This window comes from Pogoniulus pusillus, chromosome 37 (assembly GCF_015220805.1).
Source record: "Pogoniulus pusillus isolate bPogPus1 chromosome 37, bPogPus1.pri, whole genome shotgun sequence".
NCBI lineage: Eukaryota > Metazoa > Chordata > Aves > Piciformes > Lybiidae > Pogoniulus > Pogoniulus pusillus.
Window position 1 is genome coordinate 1060183 of NC_087300.1, and position 24929 is coordinate 1085111.

The window sequence follows — 24929 nt, forward strand, 5'->3', positions numbered from 1 at the left end:
TGAGGAGGGGCCGGAGCCGGGCTGGGGCCTCTCGGTGAGGGCTGGAGAAGGGGGAGAGGGGCCCGAACGGGGGCAAAAGCCCCCGTTCGGGCCCCTCTCCCCCTTCTCCAGCCCTCTTACCCCGGGAGAGGCTTCAGCCTGCTCTTTCACATGGCGGTTTGGAGGCGCTGCGGTGAACCCTCAACACCTCCAACCTCTCTCTTGCTGTTTGTTTCTCTTGTTGCTGCCCTTCCGAGTCCTTCCCCACCGTTGCTGCACCCTCGCTTGGCCGAAGGACCTGTTTGAGAGTCGTTTGGAATCTTCCCTCGTTAATGGCAGCTCAAAATCCTACCCCCCCCCCCCCACCTCCACCCCCAGTTCCCTGTCCCCCTCCGTCCCTATTGCTTGCCCAGGGGGGACGATTCGGTAGCGTTTGGCGCTGCAGGGCTAACAGAGCAACATGTTTGAGCTCTTAAGGGCAGCTTGAGCGGCTTCAGGCTTTGAAGCCGTTTCCTTAAGCCTGCCTAAATCGTTTGGGGCTGTTTCGTTTCGTTGTCGCTTCGGGTTTAAGCTGAGAGCGGTTCTGGTTGGAGGGGAAGGGAGTGTGGCTGAGCCATTAGGGCAGCTGCAGCCACAAGGCAGGGGGGGAAAGGTTGGGAATTCCGAGCTGCGAGTGATCCCCGTCCGAATTTGGGAGCTGCGCAAACCACACCGCTTAGATTAGAGGAGACCCTGCGAGGACAGGCTGAGGGTGTGCAGCCTGGAGAGGAGAAGGCTTCAGGGGGATCTCAGAGCTGCCTGCCAGGAGCCTGCAGGGAGACTGCAGAGGGACTTTGCCTGCAGGGGTCCAGAGACGGGACAAGGGAAAGTCACAGGTGCAGAGGATGGGTTGGGCTGGAAGGGACCTCGAAGCTCAGCCAGTTCCAAACCCCTGTCATAGGCAGGGACACCTCCTTCTACAACAGGTCGCTCAAGGACTCATCCAGCCTGGTCCTGAGCACCTCCAGGGAGGTTGTGGAGCACAGAAGCACCCAATGTGATCTTTGATCTTTGATCACATTGGGTGCTTCTGTGCTCCACAACCTCCCTGGGAAACCTGTGCCAGGGTCTCACCGCCCTCACCCTGTGCCAGTCTCTCACCACCCTCACTCCAAAGAACCCATTCCTAACATCCAGTTTCAGTCTCCCCTCTTCCAGTTCAAACCCATTCCTCCTCGTCCTGTCATTACCAGACCTTGTCAACAGTCCCTCCCCAGCCTTCCTGCAGCCCTCTTCAGATCCTGGAAGATCTCCTGGAAGCCTTCTCCAGGCTGCACAGCCCCAACTCTCTCAGCCTGTCCTCATGGCAGAGCTGCTGCAGCCCTCTCAGCATCTTAGTGGCCTCCTCTAGGCTGGCTCCAGCAGTTCCATGTCCTGATTGTGTTGGGGGCTCCAGAGCTGAACACAGGACCTCAGGTGGGGTCATGGTTTGAAGCTGAGGCAGAGCAGGGTTAGACTGGAGCTGAGGAAGAAGTTCTTCAGTGGGAGGGTGGTGAGGGTCTGGCACAGGCTGCCCAGGGAGGTTGTGGCTGCCTCCACCCTGGGGGTGTCGAAGGCCAGGCTGGATGAGTCCTTGAGCAACCTGGGCTGGTGGAACAAGTCCATGCCCATGGCAGGGAAGGTTGGAACTGGGTAATCTTCAAGGTCCCTTCCAACCCAAACCATTCTATGAACCTGTGATTCTCTGAAGAGACCTCTGAAGATCACCAAGGCCAAGCATTAACCCAGCACTGCCAGGTCACTGCCGAACCGAGTCCCTCAGCAGCACAGCTGCTCAGCTTTGGAACCCTGTCAGGGACGGGACTGCCCCGGGCAGCCTGTTCCAGGGCTTGACAAACCTTCTGGATGTTTCTCCTGCGGTGAGGCTGTGAACCTGGGCCAGCAGTGGAGCGCCCTGGGGAGCCCATCAGCAGAACTGGGTTATTTGTGCCTCGTCCTCCTTAGGTCTGCGTGGCCAAGGGAGGAAGGAGAAGCTCCCTTCTGGCAGCTCCAGCACAGGAGAAACTGTTCCTGCTTCTTGCTCTCCACCTCCTCATCCATCAGAGAAGCTGTGCTCGGGCCAGGGGGAGATGGGGATTATGAGAGCATTTAACTAATGCCTGGGAGCAGGGGGAGGTGTGAGCGAGTTAAGTGCTCAAGCGTTCAGAAGCAGACGGCTTCAAAAACATCTCGGACTCATTAGGCTGGGCAGTGAGGTGTGGAGAGCTGTTGCTTACCTCGAATAACCTAGCGAGTACCTTTAGAGCACAAGATGTAAGCGGACAAGATAGCTTTGAGACAGAATAAATGTGCCTGGGTGTCTGGGAAATGAGCGAGAGCAGGAGGTGACAGCAGGTGACAGAGCCTGCAGCCTCCCAGCCGGGGAAGCAGCCCCAACAGGGTGGCTGGCAGAGCCGAAGTGACACCGTTTAGAGGAGAAGCAGAGAGGCTCATTTGACATCTGAGCCATTGCCAGTGTCATCAGCCACCCTATAAAGATGACAAAGGGATGAATTATTTGCTAGGAAAAAGAATGAAAGACAAAAGGTGAAATAATTCAGAGCAGCTGCTGGGAAGGAATCCTCCTCAAACCAGCCAAACCCAGCAGCTGCTGGCTCCGCACTGCTGGCTCTTGAGATCGCAGCCCACAGCACTCAGGAAGGATTGGGAATGCCCAGGCAGCTGCTGTGTGGCCCACCCGGGCACACCTGGAGATCCAAGGGATCAGTTGTGATGGGAGAAATGAGGAGGAGGCAGATTTCCACCGAGAAGATTATCCCAGCAGGGAAAAACCCCAAACCAAGCATCTCCTTGTGCCAGCAGGGAGAGAGCTGAGGTAAAAATAAGCAAAAGAATGAGAAATTGGTAGCAGGGATCAAAAAATCAGAGTGAGTTGTGGGGGTTTGCAGTAGAAGGATGGATTTTCTGTGTGCTGGAATACAGGCACAGGATGGCACAGTTGTGAGAGCAGAGAAGCTTTGGCCTCGTTGGTATGGGTGGCTCTGCTCCCATAGCCTGCAACCCTGTCCTGCTCCAGAGTCACAGCCATCCTGCTGCATTGGAAGGTGGCATCAGAGCCTGAGCAAGCAGAGAAAGCACCTGGAAACTGACCCCCCCTGAGGCAGCACAGCCTGACCAGAGGCCCAGACCCAGTAATCCTCAGCAAGGAACAAGGAGTGGCCAAGTCTGGTTTCAAAGGGGCCAAGAAAATGAGAGGTGTGTGTAGGGGCTGGAATCCTGCTCCTGGGCTGTGCTGTGACCAATCTTCACAGCATGGAAAACTCACAGCTCTTCCTGGAAAAGGAGCTGGGAAGGGTCTGGAGAACAGGGCTGGGGAGGAGCAGCTGAGGGAGCTGGGGCTGGTTAGTCTGGAGAAGAGGAGGCTGAGAGGTTAAGAGAGGGGAAATCAGAGCCCAGGGAAATCAGTCCCCCATGCACAGTGCCCAGGGTTGAGGGCAAGAGCCTCCAGCTAAGAGGTGTGCTGAGGAGCAAGGAAAGAGCAGGAGCAGACCAAGACACCAGCAGGCCAAACAAACATTTCTGTTACCTGCATTGCTGTAGGACACACAACCCCAGCTGTGGATCAGGGCCAGGCCTTGGAACAAAGCAGATCCTTGGATCTCTATCCTGCTCAACACTAGATGCCAGTGAGGAATGCCCTGGCCTCAGGGATGTAACTCTGGGTTCCTGTGAGCACAGGCAGAAGTATTTGCAGAGTTGAGGTCTCTCAGAGAGGGAATTTCCAACCAGAACCTTCTGCTGTGAGTGCTGCTGAGCTCCACACCAGCATCTTGGTAACCAAACTTAGCAGTAAGCTTGACACTGCCAGGCAGGATGGGCAGCTAAAATCCTGTTTGTGATGCAGCCACTGAAGTGCAGGAAAGCAGCAGCTCTCCCCCACCAGCTATCCCCCAGCAGCAGCAGCTCTCCCCCAGCAGCTTTCCTGACTTTACAGAAATTGCTTTGTCTCCCTTGTGAGGAAGACAGAACAGGAGCAGAGCTTTAACCTAACCCCTCAGATCTATCCTAAAGGAAGCCAGACCCACACTACTTATTCTGGGGCTTACATTTCACCAGGCCAAGTATTCTGAGCTCCTCCAGGAGCAGGACGTTTGTATTTACAGCATTCCCTTAATCCATCATAAAAATCCTCTGAGCTAAAGCAGCTTCCCAGTCTCCAAATCTCTGGGATAACACAACTGACTCCCAAGATGTTTATTCACCAGCACCCATCCCTCTAGGCCAAGCTTAGCAGCCAGCGGCTTTATCCCTGGGATAATGCTAAGTCCCCATCTGACAACCTTCCTTCTCCCAGGGAATTACAAAGGCAGGAATTTAGAGACAGTTTTGCTTTTCACAACCTGCCCTAAGCAATTTGATCTTCCCAAGCTGCTGAATGAACCAAATGTCAACGATAAACACCACAGACTCACTGAGTGGTAGGGGCTGGAAGTGACCTCTGGAGATCATCCAGTCTGAGGCAGAGCAGCATCACCCAGGGCAGGTCACACAGGAGCACATCCAGGTGGGTTTGGAAAGCATCCAGAGGAGGAGACTCCACAACCTCTCTGGGCAGCCTGTTCCAGGCCAAGAAGCTGAGGTGGAACCTGCTGGGTTTGTGCCCCCTGCCCCGTGTGCTCTCCCAGGACACTGCTGCTCCGTCGCTGAGGGCCAGGCAGCTCTGCTGTGAGCAGAGGGAAGGACGATGGGTGAAGAGCTGCTGATCCCGGAGCTCCTGATCTGCTGATCCCAGAGCAGGAGTGGCCTAGGGACATCCTTACACACTTGGTCCTGCCTGGAGTCCCAGGGGCTCAACTGCCAGCTGCATGCCTGGAGATGCGGAAGAATCTGGCTTCAATTTTCCCCCTTTCTTCCCTGTCAGTTACTTTGTTCCAATCCCAAGGTGTCCTGGAGAGTGTTTATGCCTTGCTAGAAAAATAAAGCCATTGAGTAGAGAACACCTCAGGGGGTGAGCAGGTACCTGAAGGGAGCTGCTGCAGATGGGAATTGCTGCCCAGCCACGGGCTGGATGAGTCTGGAAATCAGCAGCTATTGTGCAACGGTCTTGAAATCAATCAGGATTGTCACCTACTTCTTGCAAGCAGGATGCAGCAGGTCCTGGACAGGTGGCTGTAAAGAGGAGCAGCCCAAACATGCCTTTGCTTTTCCAAGGCTTTTATTCTGTTTCACAGCTCTATTACAGCAGGGAGATGATTACAAGTGACTCAGAACATTTACCTCCAAATCAAAGTAGAAAAACACAGACCCCATCGAGGGAGGTGAGATGAGAGCTGCTGTGTGCTAGGTGTGTTGTAAGGGCACAGGAGAAGTATCTAAAACCACATCAGGATTGAGAACTATGCAGAGAGCTTTTGGTGTGGTTACCATTTTGACACCATGGAATGGTCAAGGGACCTCTGAGGTCCATCTGGGCCAGCTCCAGAGAGAGTTGCCCAGGACTGAGTCCAGGCAGCTTTTGAGTATCTCTATGGGCAGAGACTCCAAAGCCTCCCTGGGGAACCTCTGCCCCCTGCAGAGTCAAAAACTGTTTCCTGATGTTCAGAGGGACCCTCCTGTGCTCCAGGTGGTGCCCAGCCTCTGGGCATGCTGGCAGGAGCCTGGCTCTGTCCTCTTTGCACCTCCCTTCAGGGACTGGCAGACATTAATAAGATCCCCCCTGAGTCTTCTCCAGCCTGAACAGACCCAGGTCTCAGCCCTTCCTCACAGCAGAGATGTTCCAGTCCTGCTTTGTTGTCCTTCCAGCAGTGCCAAGGTGGCTGAACCCTCCCACAAAGAACAGGGCCTACAAAATCAATCCTGAGGCTGCCCCTAGCTGTCTGTGGAGGGCCTGATCCCCTTTGTCCTCCCTGGTCACCTTTACCTGTCCTCTACCCGGTGAGCTCTGTCAGCTCCTCGCCCCCCCCAGCCAGTGGGGATGCCCTCCAGCTGCTCCCTCATATAAAGGACAACTCTGCCTCCTCCTGCCCTGCCCAGCACATGGAGAACTTCATTAGAAAGTGAGAAACCCAAGAGCAGAAGAAAGGCAAAAAGTGAAACAGAAAACCAACCGGAGGTGTCTGTGAAGTCTGTTTTATGGCAAACTTCCAGTCCTTTGGCCACTAGAAAGCAAAAAATCCGTGGGTCTCATATAAATTCTCTGTAGAAAGGAATGTCTATGAACTGTGTACAGTATGGCCCAGAAGAAACATCTCAGTGTCAGGCTAAGAGAGCTCCTCACAGAGGAGAAGAAGGTGCTTAGGTCGTGGTTTCCTCTTCCCAACAGAATACTGCCCGCAGTTGGAGTAGTGCCCCAAAAATACCATTTTAGGAAGCAGAGGAATTCCTTGAGTGGGAAGGAATGGCAGGAGCCTGCCCAGGCCTCCTACTGCAGGCTGCCCTTAGAGTCTGTGTGGTTGACTGGCAGGGGGTGAGCCTCTGTGTTGAAGACCCAATCGTGCAGGGACAGCACATCGTCCTCCGAGAACAGCAGGTACAGGTACCTGGAGCCAGGGGCAAGGGGATGGGAGCAGAGGCAGAGGAAACTCAGGTGAGACTCTCAGCATGGAGCACAGAACCCCAGCACAGCAGAGGCTGGAAGGGACCTCTGGAGCTCTCCCAGTCCAGCCCCAGCAGGGCACCCATGGCAGCTTGCCCAGGAGCACAACGCCCAGGGCGGGTTGGAAGCTCTCTGGAGAAGGACAATGACCTCTCTGGGCAGCCTGCTCCAGGCCTCCAGCACCCTCACACCAAACAACTTTCTCCTCCTGTTCAGATGGAACCTCCTGGTTTCCAGTTTGTGCCCTCTGCCCCTTGTCCTGTCCCTGGGCACCACCCAGCAGAGTCTGGCCCCAGCCTCTTGTCCTCCATCCTTTAGCTCTTGCTGAGCACTGATCCCCTCTGGGGCTGCTCTTCTGCAGGCTCTCAGCCTTTGCTCCCCACAAAGCTGCTCCAGGCCTCTCTACTTACTTCAGAGTCTCTGCGAGGAAGAAACTCTGTTGCATGTTGTCGTGGCTTGGGGTCGTGGTGTACACATCTCGGATGCCAGAGAAGCCAGCTTCTACCCTGCAGTGTTTTTCCAGGGCCTGGGAAAAGGAAAAGGAATCTCAGCACCACAGCTCTGCCTCTCTGAAACGCCTCCAGGGATGGGGATTCAGCCACCTCCCTGTGCAGCCTGTGCCAGGCTTCCAGAACCCTGTCAGTGAAAAAGCTTCCTTTAATGCCCAACCTAACCCCCCCTGGTGCAGCTTCAGGCCACTTCCTCTTGTCCTGTCAGGTGATAAAAGGGACAGGAGCCCAACCCCTGCCTGGCTCCAGCCTCCTCTCAGGGGGCTGCAGAGAGCAATGAGGTCTGCCTCAGCCTCCTCTTCTCCACACCAAACACCCGCAGCTCCCTCAGCTGCTCCTCCCCAGCCCTGCTCTCCACACCCTTCCCCAGCTTTCTGGACCTGCTCCAGCCCCTCAGTATCCCTGGAGTGAGGGACCCAACCCTGACCCCAGTGTGGCCTTCCCAGTGCTGAACCCAGAGGGACAATCCCTGCCCTGCTCCTGCTGACCCAGGCTGCGGCTGCACTCCTGCCTCTGCCCTCTGCCCTTTTCACAGCCAAGGGGAAGAGTTTCCCCAGACTCCAGCAGCCTGTAGGAGTTTCCCAGCCTTACCTTCACCACCTCCCAGCCCCACTGCCTGTACTTGGGCTCGTGGGTCAGCCTCCACAGGTACATGTAGCTCTCCACCACCTCTGGCCGCAGGATGTAGTAGCGCTCGCTGAGCCTGGTGGCCATGGCCTCACTGCCGGCGTCGAAGCGGAAGGCTTCAGGCCCCAGCTTGGTGTCTAGGCACAACCACAGGCAGGCAGTGAGCAGCTGCAGGGGCAAGCACAACTCCCCAGGCGCTTCTGTGCTGCCTTCATGCCAGCATTTAACTCAGGCTCCTGTCCGAGGCCAGATGAGATCAGTCGAGCCTGGGGACTGGATCACTCTCACTGCTGATGTCCAGCCAGGGGCAGCTCCATGCAGTGCTGTGCCCACTGCCACTGCTCTCTGTAGCTGATGTCCAGCTAAGGGCAGCTCCATGCAGTGCTGTGCTCACTGCCACTGCTCTCTGTAGCTGATGTCCAGCCAGGGGCAGCTCCATGCAGTGCTGTGCTCACTGCCACTGCTCTCTGTAGCTGATGTCCAGCTAAGGGCAGCTCCATGCAGTGCTGTGCTCACTACCACTGCTCTCTGTAGCTAATGTCCAGCTAAGGGCAGCTCCATGCAGGCATGAGCTGTGCTCACTGCCACTGCTCTCTGTAGCTGATGTCCAGCCAGGGGCAGCTCCATGCAGTGTACGAGCTGTGCCCACTGCCACTGCTCTGTGCTATGTCTGGGTGCCATCCAGGTGAGGATGAAGTGTTTCTGAGGGTAGCTACAGCTGACAACACACAGATGTGGACCAGCTGCCCTGCTCTGTAGGGACAGACACCTTGCAATGACTCTCAAACCTCCCTTCCCTTCTTGCCTGCAAAGGGCTGTGGAAGGCCAGACCCACACCACCCTGCTGCTGGAGCAGGGCAGGGCAAGGCTTCAGCTCAGAGTTCACTTCCCAGCTGTGCCACAGGAGCTCACATCTGCCTAACCCATGCTGCTGTCTCTTCCAGGCAGCCCAGGAAGAGAGGCCTGAAAGCCACCCGCAGGGATGCAGATGTTGCTGAGGCACAAGCCCCTGCTGCAGAGCTCTGCCACACGCAGCCCTGGGTGCCCCCGGGCAGCCCTGCGGTACCTGAGCGCGCGTAGGACTCGTGGCAGGTGTGGGTGATCTCCGCGGCCAGGCTCATGTAGTGCTGCCTCCTCTCTGCCGCAGCCTGCTCAGCTCCCAGTGCTATCATGCCCCCGGAGAAGCAGGCCAGGTGGCCCATCTTGTGGTCCAAGATGCCACCCCTCCATTCGGCAATGTAGGTCAGGCCCCCAGCAGACTTCTTGACCAAATGCTTCTCTATGGCCTGAGGGGATGCAAGCAGGGGCCGAAGGCACTCAGTGGCAGTTCAGTGCAAGATACTTAGTGGGCAGGAGTAAGGAGGAAGCTCAAGAACCAGCAGGCCAAGGGAGGGGATTCTGCCCTCTGCTCTGCTCAGACCCCACCTGCAGCACTGCCTCCAGCTTTGGGACTGGAGCTGCTGGAGAGTGCCCAGAGGAGGCCACGAAGATAATCAGAGGGCTGGAGAACCTCCCCTGGGGGGGTGGGCTGAGAGAGCTGGGGCTGTTCAGCCTGGAAGAGGCTCCAGGGAGACCTTAGAGCAGCCTGAAGGGGCTCCAGGAGAGCTGGGGAGGGACTTTGGACAAGGGCTGGGAGTGGCAGGGTGAGAGGGAATGGACTGAAGCTTGAGGAGGGCAGATTGAGCCTGGAGATTAAGAAGAAATTCTTGGGAGGGAGGCTGGGCAGGCACTGGCACAGGCTGCCAGGGAGGCTGTGGCTGTCCCCTTCCTGGGGGTGTTCCAGGCCAGGCTGGATGAGCAACCTGTGCTGGTGGAGGTGTCCCTGCCTGTGGCAGGGGCTGGATGAGCTTTAAGGTCCCTCCCAACCCAACCCATTCTGTGACTCTGAGCCCACTTCCCCTGCGCCGTTCTGCTGACCACTGTCCCCCCAGGCTGCTCCTCACCTCCAGCGCCTCGTCGTACATCCTCTTAGCTTCAGAGTCCTTCCTGTCTGACATCAGCCAGGATTTGATGAGATATTCATAAAAGCTGTCCCCAAGCCCCCCGATGGAGACATGATCTGCAGGAGGGAGGCCAGAAAAGAGAACTTAGGTCCCCCACGCTCGGCAGGGAGCAGCTGCTTTACAAAGAGCAAACAAACTCCTCTGTTTAAGGCCCTTGTTCTCTGCTGCCTCCTCCCAGTGTCCTGGGGAGAGCCTGCAGCGTTTCCTTTTCAAAGGGGAAGAAAGGTGGAAAGTGCAATCGGGAGAGGAATGCTCCAAGCTTTGGTGTCCCTGCCCTCAACTACTCAGAGGTCTCATTCTGCCACACTTATTTACCCTGCGACTCCAGGGAGCTTCCTCTTCCTGCCGCAGTCAGCATCAATCCCAGCCTCAGCAGCCAGAGGCAGGTTTCAGAGGACCTCTGCCCCGCTGGGTGCTGCCTCCTCTGCCTCAGGAAAGGGAGGACACAGCCTGGGTCACGCAGAGCTGCCGCAGGGACCTTCCCATCCTGTTTGTATGCCTGGCTCATGGTGAGCCTCTGTCCCCTGGGGAAGGTTGGGGCTGTTGGTGTATTAAAACGATAAAGTCAGCTGCAAGGCTCCACACTGAACATTGTCTTCTCACAGCACTCAGGCTCCCGAGGCTGCCTGCTCAGAGCACTCCGAGCTGCGACCTTCCTGCAGAGGAGGATGCTGAAGAATTGCGCTGTGAAATGGGGCTGACAGCTGCAGGCTCCTGCCCGGGGGGGACTGCTGCCTGCATTTATAGCCTGAAGCTATACCACAGCAGGGGGGGGTGGTGTTGGAGCAGCGTTTTTGTTCTCCCCTGCAGCCAAGGCCTCCCCTTTTTTTCAGCAGCACAAGGCAAATTGTGGCCTCAACCCTCCCTGCTGATTACCCCAGCCCCGTGCCTGCACACAGCCTGCCCTGGCACGGCAGCAGAGGCAGGGGCAGGGGCAGCGGCAGGGGCAGAGGCAGGGGCAGCAGAGGCAGCAGGGGCAGGGGCAGAGGCAGCGCCAGAAGCAGCAGCAGAGGCAGGGGCAGGGGCTGCAGCAGAGGCAGGGGCAGAGGCAGGGGCTGCAGCAGAGGCAGGGGCAGAGGCAGCAGCAGAGGCAGCGCCAGAAGCAGCAGCAGAGGCAGGGGCAGGGGCTGCAGCAGAGGCAGGGGCAGGGGCTGCAGCAGAGGCAGAGGCAGGGGCAGAGGCAGCAGCAGGCTCCCAGAGTTAGCTGCTCACATTTTTATTTTCCCTTTCACATATATCAAGTCCTGAGGCTTATCCTAAATCCTAAATCCTACCAAGAGAGGAGATCAGCAGCCATGCATTTTCCTGCCCTGAAGAGCAAATCTCCCTGATCCAGCCTGTCCAATGATCCATGGAATAATCCACAGCAAAACAATGAGATTAGGAGCATGGATTCAGGAGGGGGATAAACACACACCAAAAAAAAGGCAGAGGGCAAGGGGAGAGAGTGCAAACAGTGACTGCACAGCCTGCAGCAGTGTGATCCTGAGCCTGCCAGCCAGAAACTCACCAAAGCAGCAGCTCTGGTACCTAATTGCTTTCCAGATGGCATCAGCTCTGCCAGCGTTTGCCCCCTAGGCACTTGGCATAAACAAACCTCTTGCTGCAGCAGGGAGACTGCACTTCCATTTCCTAAAGGTAACAACTGCACTGGAAGGGGCACAGCACTGCCTGCTCCTCCGGCAATCTGCTGGGTTCAGCCCGGGCAGAGAACGCAGCTTTTAAGGAGATGACAGCAATTGGGAGCACAAACAGCTCCTGCCAAGAGCTTTAATGACAGCAGAGAAACGAGAGCCTGGCACCCGCGGGGAGCAGCTCTGGGGCTGCAGGCTGCAGCTGCCTCCCTGCTTTGGTCCCAATCTATTTCTCAACCAGCAGTATTGGAGATGCAGGAGAGGTTGATCAGTTTGTTCTCTCCCTGGGAACATGGATCCAGCCCTGAAGGTCACTTCAGCACAAGCAGCCTGCACCGGGAGCTGCCCTCCTGATGTGGAAGGTTGAGGGAGAGGTTAGCTCCAGTCCTCTGCCATAAATCAGCCTTGCCCACAACAATTAATCAGAGGCTACTTTTAATAAGCTCCCAGAACCAGCAACAGGCTCCTCTGTATGCCAGCAGGGGTGGGTGCAGGTCAGCACAGTGAAGCAGAACTTTAGATGTAAATAGAATTCAATCAGTGGCAGGAGAGGTGACTGCTGAGTGCCCAGCTGAGTGCTTTAACCACCCGAGGGAAGGGATCCTGCAGCCATCCCTTGTGGCACCAGCCAGCCACTTCTCCTCTCAGCACCAAGTGCAAACCTGCACTCTGGCTGCCACTGGGAGCGTCCCGGGGGGCAGGAGGGGATGGGAGGTTTGTTCTGTGAGTGGAACACACTGCAGCAGCTCTGCTGAGACAGCTGTGGGGGGAAGCTGAACTGCTTACAAAGGGACTGGGGAACTTGGCAGTCCAAGTAATGGCACAAGCACAGGAGCCTCTCTCCTTCCCTCAGGGCACCAAAGGGCAGCCCTGCTTTGATGGGGCAACTGCAGCCATCCAGGGGGCTCTGCCGGGACACCTTCCAAGCCAAGGCCTGTGGAGCAGCAGGGAGGTGCTGAGAAGGCAGCTGAAGGTCAGGGATTGCTCACAGCTGAGAACTCTCTGACTGGCTCAGATGATGGCAGCCAGGCAGCCGCCTGCCACTAACAGAGAGCTGTGAACACAGGAGCTGGAGAGGTCTGGAGCCATCTAGATGAGCAAACGGTGCAGTGAGACGTGGGGACATGAGGTAATGCCACAGCTCACTGCAAACTGCTCAGACAGGACCAGTGGAAATCCTCTGACAGGTTCAAAACAGCCTCTGCAAAAGGAGACTTCTTCCTCTGACAGAGCAACACCAAACCCAGCAGCTCTCCCTTGCCAACACAAGCAAATCCCCATGGAGCAGCAGGCTGAGGGGAGCTAAGCCCCCAGGGCTGTGATTTACCTCAGCCCAGGAGTTCTCTCACTTCTACCCTGCTGATTCTCTCTAGGGGGGAGTGAAGAGGTGTGTGTGAGGCTCACTGCCAGCGGGGGTTACAGCATGGCAATGCCCACATGTCTTCAGTGCTGGGCTCAGCACATGCCTGTCTCACCCTCCTGGCACCAGCCTGCACTGTGCAGAAGTGCCATGGTAACAGGGGCACGACTGCATGCAGGAGAACATGGCCCTAGGCCCTGGGGGGAGCAGCAGCTCTGCAAGCCCTCTGCCTCTCCAGGTGGTTCCTTCCTTCCTTCCTGCAGCAGAGCAGCAGCAAATCTCCCAGGGGCTCTGCTCCCAGCCTCCCTGTCCAGCTCACAGGCAGCTCTCGGGGCTATGTGATGACTGCAGGATGAGCTCTTAAAAGAGATGTGCTGATTTCTGATCTCTGGGTGCTGAACCATGCAGCATTATCTTCCCCTGTGCCAGGGGGACCTGATCTCCCCGGAGCTGAGACACTCAGCTGGAGAGCAGGCTGAGGGGAGAAGGCAGCAATGACTGTGCTGCCTCTGCCAGGGCAGGCTGCATTACCCAGCCACACTGACAGCCTGCTGAAGGGCTCTGCTTGGCTTGCTGCTCTGACAGGCACTGCTGCTGCCCAGACAGCAAGGGGAGAGAACTGCTCCAAGCAGGGCTCTGAGCACACAGATACCTTGAGCTCAGGGATGATACCCTCAGCACAGGGGTGACACCTTGAGCTCAGGGATGATAATCTGAGCTCAGTGACCCCTGCAGCACAGTGATACCTACGTTGCACCCAGTTCCCTGTCACCGGGCTCAGAAAGTTGGGATAAAGGCCTTGAGGCTTCTCAACTCTGTTCAGGACCCTGCGGATGTTCATCACCTAGGAAAGAGGAGAGAGAAGCAATCAGTGACCTGGCTGCAGGAGCCAAGGGCTCTGCCCTGTCCCTGGGAGCTCTGGGGCTCAGTGCTGAGCCCTGGCTGAGCAGGCACAGCAGCCTCTCAGGTCGTGCATCACCAGCCCAGCACAGCTCCCCTCTTCCTCTGAGCAATCTGTCACTACCACTATCCTCAGGAACCTTCAGCTTGTCTCCTTCACTTCACATCACCAGGCCTCCTTCAGCTCCCCTGCAGAGTCTCCTGGCTTTGTAGATTCCTTTCACCCTCTGTTTCTCTCTCCTGCTCCCCCACCCTTTCTGTTTCCTTACACTCCATCCTATTGCCCATTCTGCTCTCCTGGCTCCTTCCTTCCCTTTCTTCCCATTTCCACATTCTTGTCTTTATTTCACAACTGTCAGACCTGCTCTGGAATCACCCTGGGAAAGCACCACTTGGAGCTTATCACTGGCAATCCCTGGCCCCACTGCCTGCTTTCACCCCACTGTGGAGCTCTGACCAGGCCTCATTTCCTCTGGGCTCAGCAGAGCAGTTTGAGACTCTTAGCTGGAACAATCTGCCTCCCTCCAAGCTGGTTCCTGAGGCGTGTGCAGCAGAAGCTGATGCTTGCTGCTATCTAGCAGCAGATATTCGTTAAGCTGCTCTCACATGCACTGCAGCATCACCTGGGATAGGAAAAGAGGTAAAGCCTAACATTAACAGGCTTCCAGTGACAAGTTGCACAAGAGGCATCCAATGTGTCAGCTGTCAGGGCCCTGCCTCAGCAGAAATGCTGCTGGCTGGAGCAGAACATTTAATACCTGCTCAGAGCAAGGTGGTCTGCAAGTACAGGGCTCTGCTACTGTGACACCAGGAGCACCAATTAGCTCTGCAGCCTGCACCCAGCAGATGGTTGCATTTTGGCCCTTGTCAGACTCAACTCTTTGCTACAACTTCACACCCCAGAGATGCTGGGAGGGACATCTCAGCCTCCCTGCTGGCTGCAGGTGGTGGAGAGGCAGCAGAGGTGAAGGAGCAAAGCAGACTGGGGTTAGCTGCCTCCCAGGTGCCCAGGATGATGCCCTGAGGCTGCTGACCTCTGCAGCCTGCCAGGCTCTGCTTTCTCAATCCCTGGTCCCACTCCGAAGCTTCCTCCTCTGGTGAGCTGCAGTGGGGAGGAGGAGCAGGCTGCTGCCAGGGTGCCCGCTGCAGGCAGGCAGCCCCCGGAGCTCTGCTCCCGGAGCTGTGCTCCAGCACCGAGGCCAGCAGGGAGGGGGGGCAGGGACTTGCCTTTTCTGCAAACACTGGGTTGCCAGAGAGCTCCGAGAGGTGCAGGAACTCTAAGTGCAGGGTGCCAAACTCTGCCAAAATGCTGCTTCCAGCCGACGCCCAGCCCCAGCTCCAGCTCATGCCGCTGCGAGGAGAGAAAAGGGAACCTTCAGCGCCGGAGCCGCAGGTCCTGCCCTGGCACAGAGAGGCTGTGAGGCCTCTTTGGGATGGGGCACACAGACTGCACATGCTGGGGGACTGCAGCTTTGCTGGGAGGGCACTCACAGGGGCGCAGTTAGGTTGGCAGAGACTTTCAAGGTCGCTGAGTCTCAAAGTTAGCTCAGCACTGCCAGGTCACCACTAAGCCATGGCCCCCAGCACCACAGCTCTGCCTCCTGGAAACACCTCCAGGGATGGGGATTCAGCCACCTCCCTGGGCAGGCTGTGCCAGGCTTGGAGAGCCCTTTCAGTGAGGAAACTTTTTTCCTAATATCCAACCCAAACCTCCCCTGGTGCAACCTGAGGCCATTCCCTCTCATCCTATCACTTATCCCTAGGGAGAAGACCCCAACCTCCACCTGGCTCCACCCTACATGGAGCTGTAGAGAGCCAGAAGGTCTCCCTCAGCCTCCTTTCTTCCAGCATCCCCCTTCGGCAGGTCAGGGTCCCTGAGCACTCCTGTGTGGTGCCCCAGTGGGCAAGGTTCACAAATCGAACCCCAGCAGGGAGGAGGCTTCCACCTGGCAGCGCTGTTGGGGTGGAGGTGCTGGAGGGAGCAGGCTGGCAGTGGGGGCAGCACTAGATGGCGCCTGGCAGCTGGGCTGGCAGCAGGAAAAGGCTTCTGCTGCTCACAGCAGGCTGAAACTGAAGAGTTGTCCGAGGGGGGAAAAAGTGAAGCTTCTCCTCCCTGTGCTGCTCCACGGCAAAGCATCTGCGGTGCGGAGCTGACTGCTCTGCCCTTAGATGGGCACCGAGCTCAGGCTGCTCCCAGGCAGGGCCCTGGCAGTGCCAGCAGGCTGCCCCTGCAGCTTTCCACTCCAACACCCTGGGTTCAGCTCAGATGGGGACCCCACTAGCAGCGACTCTCCAGGGCAGAGATCCCCCTGGCCGGGAGCAGCTTCATGTGGCACTACTCTGGCACTGGGCAGAGCTGCTGGAGCTGGCAGCAGCTGGCCCTGAGCTGGGCCTGCAGAACAATCCCTGCGTGTGCTCAGCCCCCTGGGGAGTCCATCACTGCCTTTACTGACTGTGCTGAAGGGACCCTCTGACAAACTCCGTTTCACACACACTGCCCTGAGCTCCCTCACAGCAGCACCAAATGTGGCTGTGCTGCAGCCAGGCTGGGCCCAGGGCAGCTGACACAACCTCCCCAGGGACCTTCTGTCCAGGCACTGCCTTCAAGGGCCACGCTGCTGGGAGCCCAAGGCCTGGGAAACTGAAGCAGGGGGGGCCAGGACAAGCAGAGAATGTCTGCAGTGTGGCCCTGGGTTAAAGAGCAGCCTGGAATGACCTCCTGCAGGAAAGGAGTTTGGCAGCACTGCAGGCTGCACAACCTGGGGCTGCACACCTGCCTTGGCTTGGAACAGCTCAGAGGACTCTGCTGGTCAGAGCACCTTGGGCTTCAGAAGAAAATGCCCAGAGCCCTGGGCTCTGTCCCCCAGCAACCTTAAACCCTGCCCAGGCTGGCAGTGCCTGCAGCACCTCCTTCCCCCATGCAGACCCAAAGCAGCAAACCAGAGTGAGACCAGGAGAGGCTGACGAGGAAAAGCCTGGGGGTGCAGAGGGTTTAGAGGAGGTGTGAAGGAAAGCAGGGGGCAGGAATCTGGAAGAGGAGGCACTGAGGAGAGAAATGGCAGTGGGTCAGGCAGGCAGAGAGCAGTCAGCAGCAGCCTGAGCAGGCAGTGTGCTCCTGGAGCTGGCAGGCAGCCTGGCAGCTGTGCCAGCAGGATGGAACCAGAGCTGTGTGCGAGCTGATGCAGAGCCTGTGCACAGCAGCAGAGGGGGGACAGGAGAGGAAGAGGGTGAGTTGAGAGGAAGAGATGAAGGCTGTGGCAGAGCCGCGGGGGTGGGGGTCTGCAGCACTGCCTGGGTGCCAGCTTCTGTGCGGTTGCATTTTCATTCACGCTTCTGAATGCCACTCCTGACCCACACCCCCGAGCCACCATCCCCAGGAGCCTGCACATGCTGCCAGACTCCTCCGGGGGCGAGGAGGTCCCTGTGCAATCAGCACATCCTCGCAGAAGCAGAGAATTCCTTCTTGCAACCCCCCCCGGCTCTGCTCTGCCCCTGCCAGCTGGGCCAGTGAGCTCTCCGCCTGCCTGCGCTCCCCCTCCCGGTCTCACACCCAGCAGCTCCCTCCCCCTCCGCCTCTTCATCACATTCCTGCAGCAGGCAGACCGCAGACTTCTGCTCGCTGCGTCCTTGCTCCTGAACACTCTGAGCCCTCAGCAGTTTGACTGCCCTGCAGCCAGAGCTCAAGGCAGCCGCAGGGGCTCTGGGTTGTGAGCCTGATGTTACTTTGATTTTCTTTGCTCTTAGTCATGGTCATCAGCAGCACAGGTGGGGGCCGCCGGGGCAGCCAGAGCCTGCTGCAGCCGCCTGCACGAAGGGCAGGGAGGCTCTGGCGGAGCTGGGAAAGGTTAGGCTGTGCGGAGGTTATCAGCTGCAGGAGGAAGCAGAGTGTCTCCTCCCGCAGAAAGACAATAAAAGTCGTGCCGGTGGCTTCGGTTTCCCCCGGGGATGAGCTGCAGATAAGGCAGGGGGAGGGCGGCAGTGACCCCAGCACGGGGCGGTGGGAGCCAGGAGCTCGGAGCCCTGCACTGCGCAGGCAGCAGCCGGCAGCAGGTTCGGGTAAGAGCTGAGCGAGGCTCAGGGCAGCGGCTCTGAGCTGTGCGAGAGGTGAGGATGAAAGGCCACAGCTGCTGCTCCCTCTGCTGCAGCCAGCACCCGGCTCTGGCCCTGGGGGGGTTGGTGTGGAGGCATCGAACTCTGCCGGCAAGCAGCAGGCGCTGGGGGCCCAGATTTGGGTTTGCCTGGGAGAGACCTCGGGCGAGGTCCTTACCTCGGCTGCCTCCAAGCTCCCCTCCGGCCGGAGAAAAACACCTACCTGACATGGAAGGTGGCTCCGAGGGCAGGACTCGCAGCCGGCTGAGCACTGCCGGCAGGGAGAGCAGCAAGAGCCCCGCACAGTCCCCTCCCTGGCAGCAAACAGCCAGGCTCACCCAGCTCCTTCCCCAGGTCTTCCCACCACCGAGCCTGGATAAGTTCACAGACCTCCAGCTGGGCAGAGAGCTCCACAGGCTCCGTGCAGGCGACAAATAACCTCTCAAAGAAAATGAGAGGCAGGGAAATAGGTTTGCAGCAGGGAGCCCTGCCAAGAGGTGGAGGAGGGCACCTCACAGCTCGCCCCAGAGCCTCCAGCACAGCTGGGGCTGACTCCAGTCCCCTGCGCTCTGCCCAGGCTCCTCCAAACCAACCACCTCCAAGAAGCTGCCCTAGAAAGGGGCATCTGTGAGGAGCTGCTGCTGCTGCCTGGGTGCTGGTCCCTCCCAGACCCTCAGCCCCACTATGCCAAGCTGCCGAGGAGCTCTCTTGCCTGCCCAGGTTGATGACTCCGCGTGGGATGCCTGTGGGGGTGTTAAAAGCTGGCAGCAGCTTCTCCCCGAGCTCCAGAGCCTTCCTCCTGAACACCTGTTAAGAGAAGAAGAGGAGGTAAATATTTGCTGTGCTCTCTGCCTCCTTTCAAACCCACGGCTCCAAACTCAGCCTTGGCAGAACTTAACCCTGCTGCCGCCCTGGGTGTGCTGCTGCCCTTGTGCCACTGCCTGCCAGGCCTGATGCTGCCAGCTGCCTGAATGTCCCACACCAAACCAGCCCCAAGTGCCCTGCCAAGCTCTCAGTCTGGACCAGAGCAGCCAGAGACGCAGAGCTCAGAACCCCCCCCAGGGCCTTAGCAGCACAGTTCTGTCACCTGAGCCGACCCAAAGCTGAGTCCCTGGGGGCAGACTCTTCCCTCTCCCCTCCCCCGGGCTGGCAGAGGGCACAGGGAGGTGAAACGACCAAACCCAGACCAAAAGAGCTCTCCCCAGGGTGAAGCAGTGAGAGGTTCACAACAGTTTGTGTCACCTCCTGTTGTCACACCCACGGTTTCCACAGGACAATCCTTTCCTGGCAGCTCTTTCCCGGGGAGGGTTGGAGGCTCCAAGGCTCAGCTGCTCCCTTCCCATTTGGGATGTTTTGGGGCTTCCAAATCAAACCACAGCCTGTGGTGGCTTGCAGCATGAAGCCACCGGGCACAATTACTTTGGGCCAAAGTGATACAAGCACTGATCTTTGCTCCAGAGGTTAGTCCTGATCAAGGGAAGCCTCTAAGTGACTCAGGAGCTGAAGCAGAAGCCTTTTACCTCTACCCCCCCTCTGCCAGCCCAAGCTGTCACTCCAGCTCTTGGGAAGCAGGAATTTATGGCTCTGAAAGTACAGCACTGGGGAAACCTGAGCTCTCCTGTGGGCTTGCAGACCTTTGATGCACTCACAGGAGAGAGAGGTTTGATTCAGAAGGGAAAGGAAGAGGCAGGGACTTGATTTTTGCCTGGGTATGTGACAGGCACTGCCCTGGCTGCTGAGCGTCACTTCAAGGGGTCACTGCTGGAGCTCCAGGGTTTAATGTTGGTTTCTTCTTGCTCTGCTGATCTGAAGCCTGTTGAAGCTGTGACTGAGGCCAGCCCTGAGTCTGAGCACTCTTTGAGAGTTTTCCCTGGAGGGAATTCACAGGCAGAAAGTCACTTCTGGAACTCACTTAAAAGCAACCCAAGTAAGAGAGCTGCTCCTGTGCCCCCGCGGCTCAGTGACACAGCCTCCTGCTCTGGGGATAGCTCCAAGCAGGGCACTGCATGGCAGCAGAGCTGAGCTCCCATTCAAGAGCACTCTTCCAGCTCCTCCACTCCCTGAACTCCCTCTTGAATCAGTTTCTGCTCACCTAAGACTTCCAGGGCAAAGGAATAATCTCTTCATCCCTCTCAGCCAGCTGTGGAATTCCAGCCCTGCCACATTAGCAAACAGCTTAGGGCATTAAGCCCTGGTCTGTGCCAGGCTGGAGGGCAAGAAGTGGAGGCAGAAGTCTCCTGCTTCAGCCAGGGCTCCTGGGGGACAGAAGCATCCACAGGGGTGGGAGTATCCACAGGAGTAGGAACATCCATGGGGGATGGGAGCATCCACAGGGGATGGCTGCTTCACCACGCTGGAGGAGAGCTGGGGGACATTTGGGACATCTGGTGGGGCCATGTCACAAGTTGGGAGGATGCAGGTCCCCTGCCCTGGCAGTTTGCCACCTGCTGTCCCTGCACCCTAGGGGCACCTCCTCTGGGGCAGAGAGAGCCCAGGTGGAGTCTGCAGCGCTGGGCACTAACCCAGAACCTGGAACGATGTCAGAAGGAACCTTGCCTGTTTGGAATACAGAGGAGCAGAGATCACTGCCAGTGGCACTCCAGCAGGCAGCAACGTGGCCAGCCCAAACCAGGCCTTGCTGGGAGTGCCCACAGGAGAGCAGCTCCCTGCCAAGGAGCCGTGCAGGGGCGCAGGGTGGGTAGCAGAACAGCACTGGCACCTCCGGGGTCGTAAGGAAGTGCCAGGCTCAGCCTGCTGCTAGGGAGAGCTGACCTGATGCTGAGAGGAAAACCCTCTGAGACCCCTCTGGGTGAGTGAGCCCCAGGCAGAGCTGCTCAGAGCAAACCAACCTCTTCTCCAGTCAGGTAGTAGGCAGCCAGCAGTCCCCCGACGTAGCGAATGTTCACCTCGAACAAGGAGGCTTCCCCGTTCTGCAGGCACAGAGAGGCTCCAGTGAGGGGCTGCAGCTGCAGGCAGCTGACTGCAGGCAGCCCCCTCAGTGCCCCTGCCCTCACCCACAGCCCAGCACAGCCAAAGCCACAACCTGGGCAGATCTCCCACCAGAGCAGCACCCTGAGGGAGCCTGGAGGCCATGGGGTCTCTGCCTCACCTTCCTGGGCTGTCAAAGGTCCCTGGGCAGAACCAATCCTTAATTCATTTCCCTTCCTCTCTCCCTCTGCTTCGCTTTCTGCCTGCTCCGATCGATGCCCAGTGCCCAGTCCTGGCTCTGCAGATCAATCTCTGCTGCAGGCCAAGACTCAAAGCTCTTCTGGAAGCCAGATAAATCCTCCCCCAGTTGATGCTGTCCCTTGTTTATTGGTCTGGGAACGTCCTGGGAGCACTCCCCACATTCACCAGGTGTGGTCTCCCCTTCCTGGGTCCCTGATGCCAGCCCTGCCCTCCCAGCCCCTGCTCTGCAGTGGAGGCAGCTGCATGGATTGCTCCCATGGGCAGAAGCTCTTCTCACCACAGACAGCGAAGCTGGCATTAAAAACACAGAAGTTTGAGCTGCCCTCTGGTTTTAACACCCTCTGTGTGCCACCAAGGAGATGCCATCAGCTCTCCCAGCAGGAATGCCAGAGCTGGCCTGCAGGTCAGAGCTGTGCAAGGGGTCACAAAGTGAGCTCCCAGAAGGGGCTGGGAAAGCTTCAGGAGCCACAGAGAGGCAGCTTCTGGAGCTGCTTCTGGAGGTGATTCATGGATTCATGGCATGGGTTGGGTTGGGAGGGACCTTAAAGCTCATCCAATGCCAACCCCTTGCCATGGGCAGGGACACCTCCAGCAGCACAGGTTGCTCAAGGCCTCATCCAGCCTGGCCTGGGACACCTCCAGGCAGGGGACAGCCACAGCCTCCCTGGGCACCCTGTGCCAGTGCCTGCCCAGCCTCGCTGGCAAGAATTGCTTCCTGATCTCCAGTCTCAGTCTGCCCTCCTCAAGCTTCAATCCCTTCCCTCTCACCCCACCACAACAAACCCTTCTCCAAAGTCCCTTCTCAGTTTTCTTGCAGCCCCTTTCAGGCACTGAAAGGCCACCAGGAGGTCTCCCCAGAGCCTTCTTTTCTCCAGGCTGAACACCTCCTGCAGCCTGTCTCAGTTCCTTCCTCCCACACCCACTCTGTGCTCCCATTTCCCTGCCACCATCCCACATTTGCCCTGCGTGGGCCCGGTCAAGGAGCTGAGGATTTCCCACCCCAGTCCCTGGCAGGTAGGGACCAAACTCAGCACAGGCAGGCAGCTAACCTGTTCCATCAGCACCACCTCCTCCCTGCCCTTCCTGCAACCCAGCCCAAGCCACAGAAGCCTCAGGCACCGAATGCCCTTTGCAGCCAGGGGGCTGTGCCCTGCTGCAGCAAAGTGCCAGCTGCAGGCAGAGGCTGGGACCCTTCGGCCCCGGAGCAAAGCAGAGCTGAGTGGATTCTTCACTGCTCCCCTCCCCAGGAGCTTCTCAGAGGAGGCAGTGCCCAGGGCTGGGCACAGAGTGGGGCACAGGGAGGCACCGCAGGGCATTCCCCGGGGGCTGACTCACCACGTTCAAGTCGAAGCTCTCCTCCACCCACTTCTTTGCTTCTTGGAACTCCTCCTCCAGCTCCATGATGTAGAGAGTGTCTAAGGCATCCACCACCGTAGCTCCCCGCAGGCCTCCTGCGTCGCAGAGGGGGGAGGGAGGGTGGTGAGGCCTCAGCCCTGCAGCCTCCTTGGCCCCCAAATGCATCTGCAGGAGCTGGGACAGGCAGCAGCTTCTGAGGATGCTTGGATGGGATCCCAACTGGTCATGGTCTGGGCTGAGGTCTTCTAACAGCACTGGCAAGCTCTGCACCCAAAATGGGCTGCCTTGGAGAGGCCAAATGTGACAGGTCTGATGCTTCTGGAAGAAAGCCCCCAGGGGACAGCTCCAGACCCACACCTGAAGCCACCAACCACGACTGCAAGCCTTGGCCTGGCCTTCCAGTGCTGGCTCAGCCACGGGAGTCAGGCACTGCCCTCCCTGACCTTTGTCCAGCTCTCAGCCTTGCTCCAACCCTGTTCCAACCAGAGCCCAGTCAGAGGAGTCACTTCTGCTGTGCAGGAGCACCCAGGACAGGACCTGGGACACTGTCCTGAGGCAGCCTCCGCACTTCTGCACCATGCCATGCCCTGGGGTGTGCCACTGCCAGCACAGCCTCAGCTGGCAGCAGGCAGACCAGGACCTCCGTGAACCCTGGCAGAGAGTGGGCAACTTCAGGGGCAGCAACCTCCCTGTGGCTAAGGGAGCAGGCCCTGGGAGCTCACCACTCTCTGAAGGCTGGCAAGGGGCACTGGCAGATGAAGCAAGTACCAGCCAAGGCCCTGGGCTAACCATGTGGTAAGCTGCATGCCAAGGGCTGCCCTAGGCAAAGAGAGGGGAGCAGAAGCTCCCTGGAGACAGAGTGCCAGGGCAGCACACAGGGCTGCAGCCAGGGCACACTGTGCCAGGGCAGCACACAGGGCTGCAGCCAGGGCAGCACACAGGGGCTGTAGCCAGGGCACACTGTGCCAGGGCAGCACACAGGGGCTGTAGCCAGGGCACACTGTGCCAGGGCAGCACACAGGGCTGCAGCCAGGGCAGCACACAGGGCTGTAGCCAGGGCAGCACACAGGGGCTGTAGCCAGGGCACACTGTGCCAGGGCAGCACACAGGGCTGTAGCCAGGGCACACTCTGCCAGGGCAGCACACAGGGGCTGTAGCCAGGGCACACTGTGCCAGGGCAGCACACAGGGCTGCAGCCAGGGCACACTGTGCCAGGGCAGCACACAGGGGCTGTAGCCAGGGCACACTGTGCCAGGGCAGCACACAGGGCTGCAGCCAGGGCAGCTTGGAGCAGCTCAGCTGAAAGGAAAGCAGAGATGGTGACAACCCTGGGGCTGGAGCTGCTCAGGGCCTGAGCTCTGCTCCGCTTAGGGGTCCCCAGCATGGGGAAGCCAAGTGTGGGAAGCTCCTGGTGGCTCAGTCCCCCTCGGGTAGCTCAGCACACACAGACCCCCAGGTGGAGGGCTGCAGCCTGGACCCGTCACCAGTCAGCCCCTGTGGGTGTGGGACACAGGCCTGGAGCTGCCTCTCTGCTGCCAGCAGCCAGCTGCATGTGCAGCCCCCACACTGCCACCAGCCAGGCCTCCTGGGAGCCCTGGCAGCAAGGATGCTTGGAGGAGGCTCAGGGTTTGTTCCTGCAAGAGAAACTGCTTGTGCCAGCTCTGCCCCTGCCACCTCCCTCTCCGCTGTGCCCACAGTGGCTGGCACACACTGCTGATGCCCAGGGCTCTTCCTGACAGCTTTCCACGGGGCTCAGGTTGCTTCCTTCTTCTCACCAACACACTTTAGAAGGTGACTCCAAACTCCCTCAGCTTTCCCAGGCTTTCCTGGCGTGCCCAGAGCAGTCCTGGCCCTCCACTGCTGCCTGCAGTGCTACAGAGAGGAAACTCCAGCTGGGTGCACTGCTGAGGAAGCTCAGCAGAGAGGTGAGGAAGGCAAAGGTGAGGCCATGGGTCACAGCCCTCCAGACTTTGGTCTCTTCTGATGGAGAAAAGGGACTGTGAGTGCTGCACATCCCAGGCCTGCCCTGGAGGAGGAGTGCTCAGCTCCACCAGCCGCCTGCAGGGCCGGTTCCTGCGCTCAGCATTCCCCTCCCGCCCCGGCAGCATCCTGCCTGGTTTGGTTGATGCTACAAGATTGCAGTTTTGACACTTTGCAGCCAGTCAGCAGATCATTGCTCTAATGAAAAACCCAACCCAGGCTTCACTGCTCAGCTACAGATTGTTGCCTCTTGGATGCTGTCTGCATCAAAAGCAGGGGCTGGGGAAAGGGATGAAGGCAGCAGAGGCAGCCTCTAGAAATCCATTTGCTCCTGCAGGCTGGGCAGGTGCTCATGGCCCTGCAGCTGCCTCCAGCAGTGCAATGGATGGAGGCAAACAGCCTCCAGCTCCCCGGGCAGGCTGCAGGGAGCAGCTGAGCTGCTGCCTGTGTGGCATCTCCTCCTCGAGCAGTGCCCAAGGAGAACACCACTGCAGGCAGAGCTGCACTTGTCAGCCCCAGCCACCCTCAGGAGCAGTGAGCAGGTGAGCTCTGCATGCTTGGCTCTCAGCAGGGAGAGCCAGAGAGCAGCTCAGAGCAGCCTGGGCATGGGCGAAGCATTTGAGAACCATGGGATCAGAGCCCAGGCTGGAAGGGACCTCAGAGAGCATCTGCCCCAACCTCCCTGCTGTGGGCAGGGACATCTCTGAGCAGGCTGCCCAGGGAGGTGGT

General features: G+C 58.5%; 1 protein-coding gene across 2 annotated transcripts in view; it reads right to left on the reverse strand.

Moving 5' to 3' along the window:
• Positions 1 to 5155: 5155 nt before the first annotated feature.
• MAN1C1 (mannosidase alpha class 1C member 1) overlaps positions 5156 to 24929 on the reverse strand; it is a 55133-nt gene continuing 35359 nt past the window's right edge. For both annotated transcript variants that reach the window (XM_064172859.1, XM_064172860.1), the window contains 10 exons: positions 22200 to 22315; positions 20525 to 20605; positions 18388 to 18482; positions 14814 to 14937; positions 13437 to 13530; positions 9633 to 9748; positions 8756 to 8975; positions 7654 to 7826; positions 6964 to 7079; positions 5156 to 6497 (listed from right to left, as the gene is read on the reverse strand). In XM_064172859.1, the coding sequence (XP_064028929.1) occupies positions 6380 to 6497; positions 6964 to 7079; positions 7654 to 7826; positions 8756 to 8975; positions 9633 to 9748; positions 13437 to 13530; positions 14814 to 14937; positions 18388 to 18482; positions 20525 to 20605; positions 22200 to 22315 (1253 nt within the window). In that variant the 3' untranslated portion in view covers positions 5156 to 6379. The remainder of the gene's footprint in view (positions 6498 to 6963; positions 7080 to 7653; positions 7827 to 8755; positions 8976 to 9632; positions 9749 to 13436; positions 13531 to 14813; positions 14938 to 18387; positions 18483 to 20524; positions 20606 to 22199; positions 22316 to 24929) is intronic.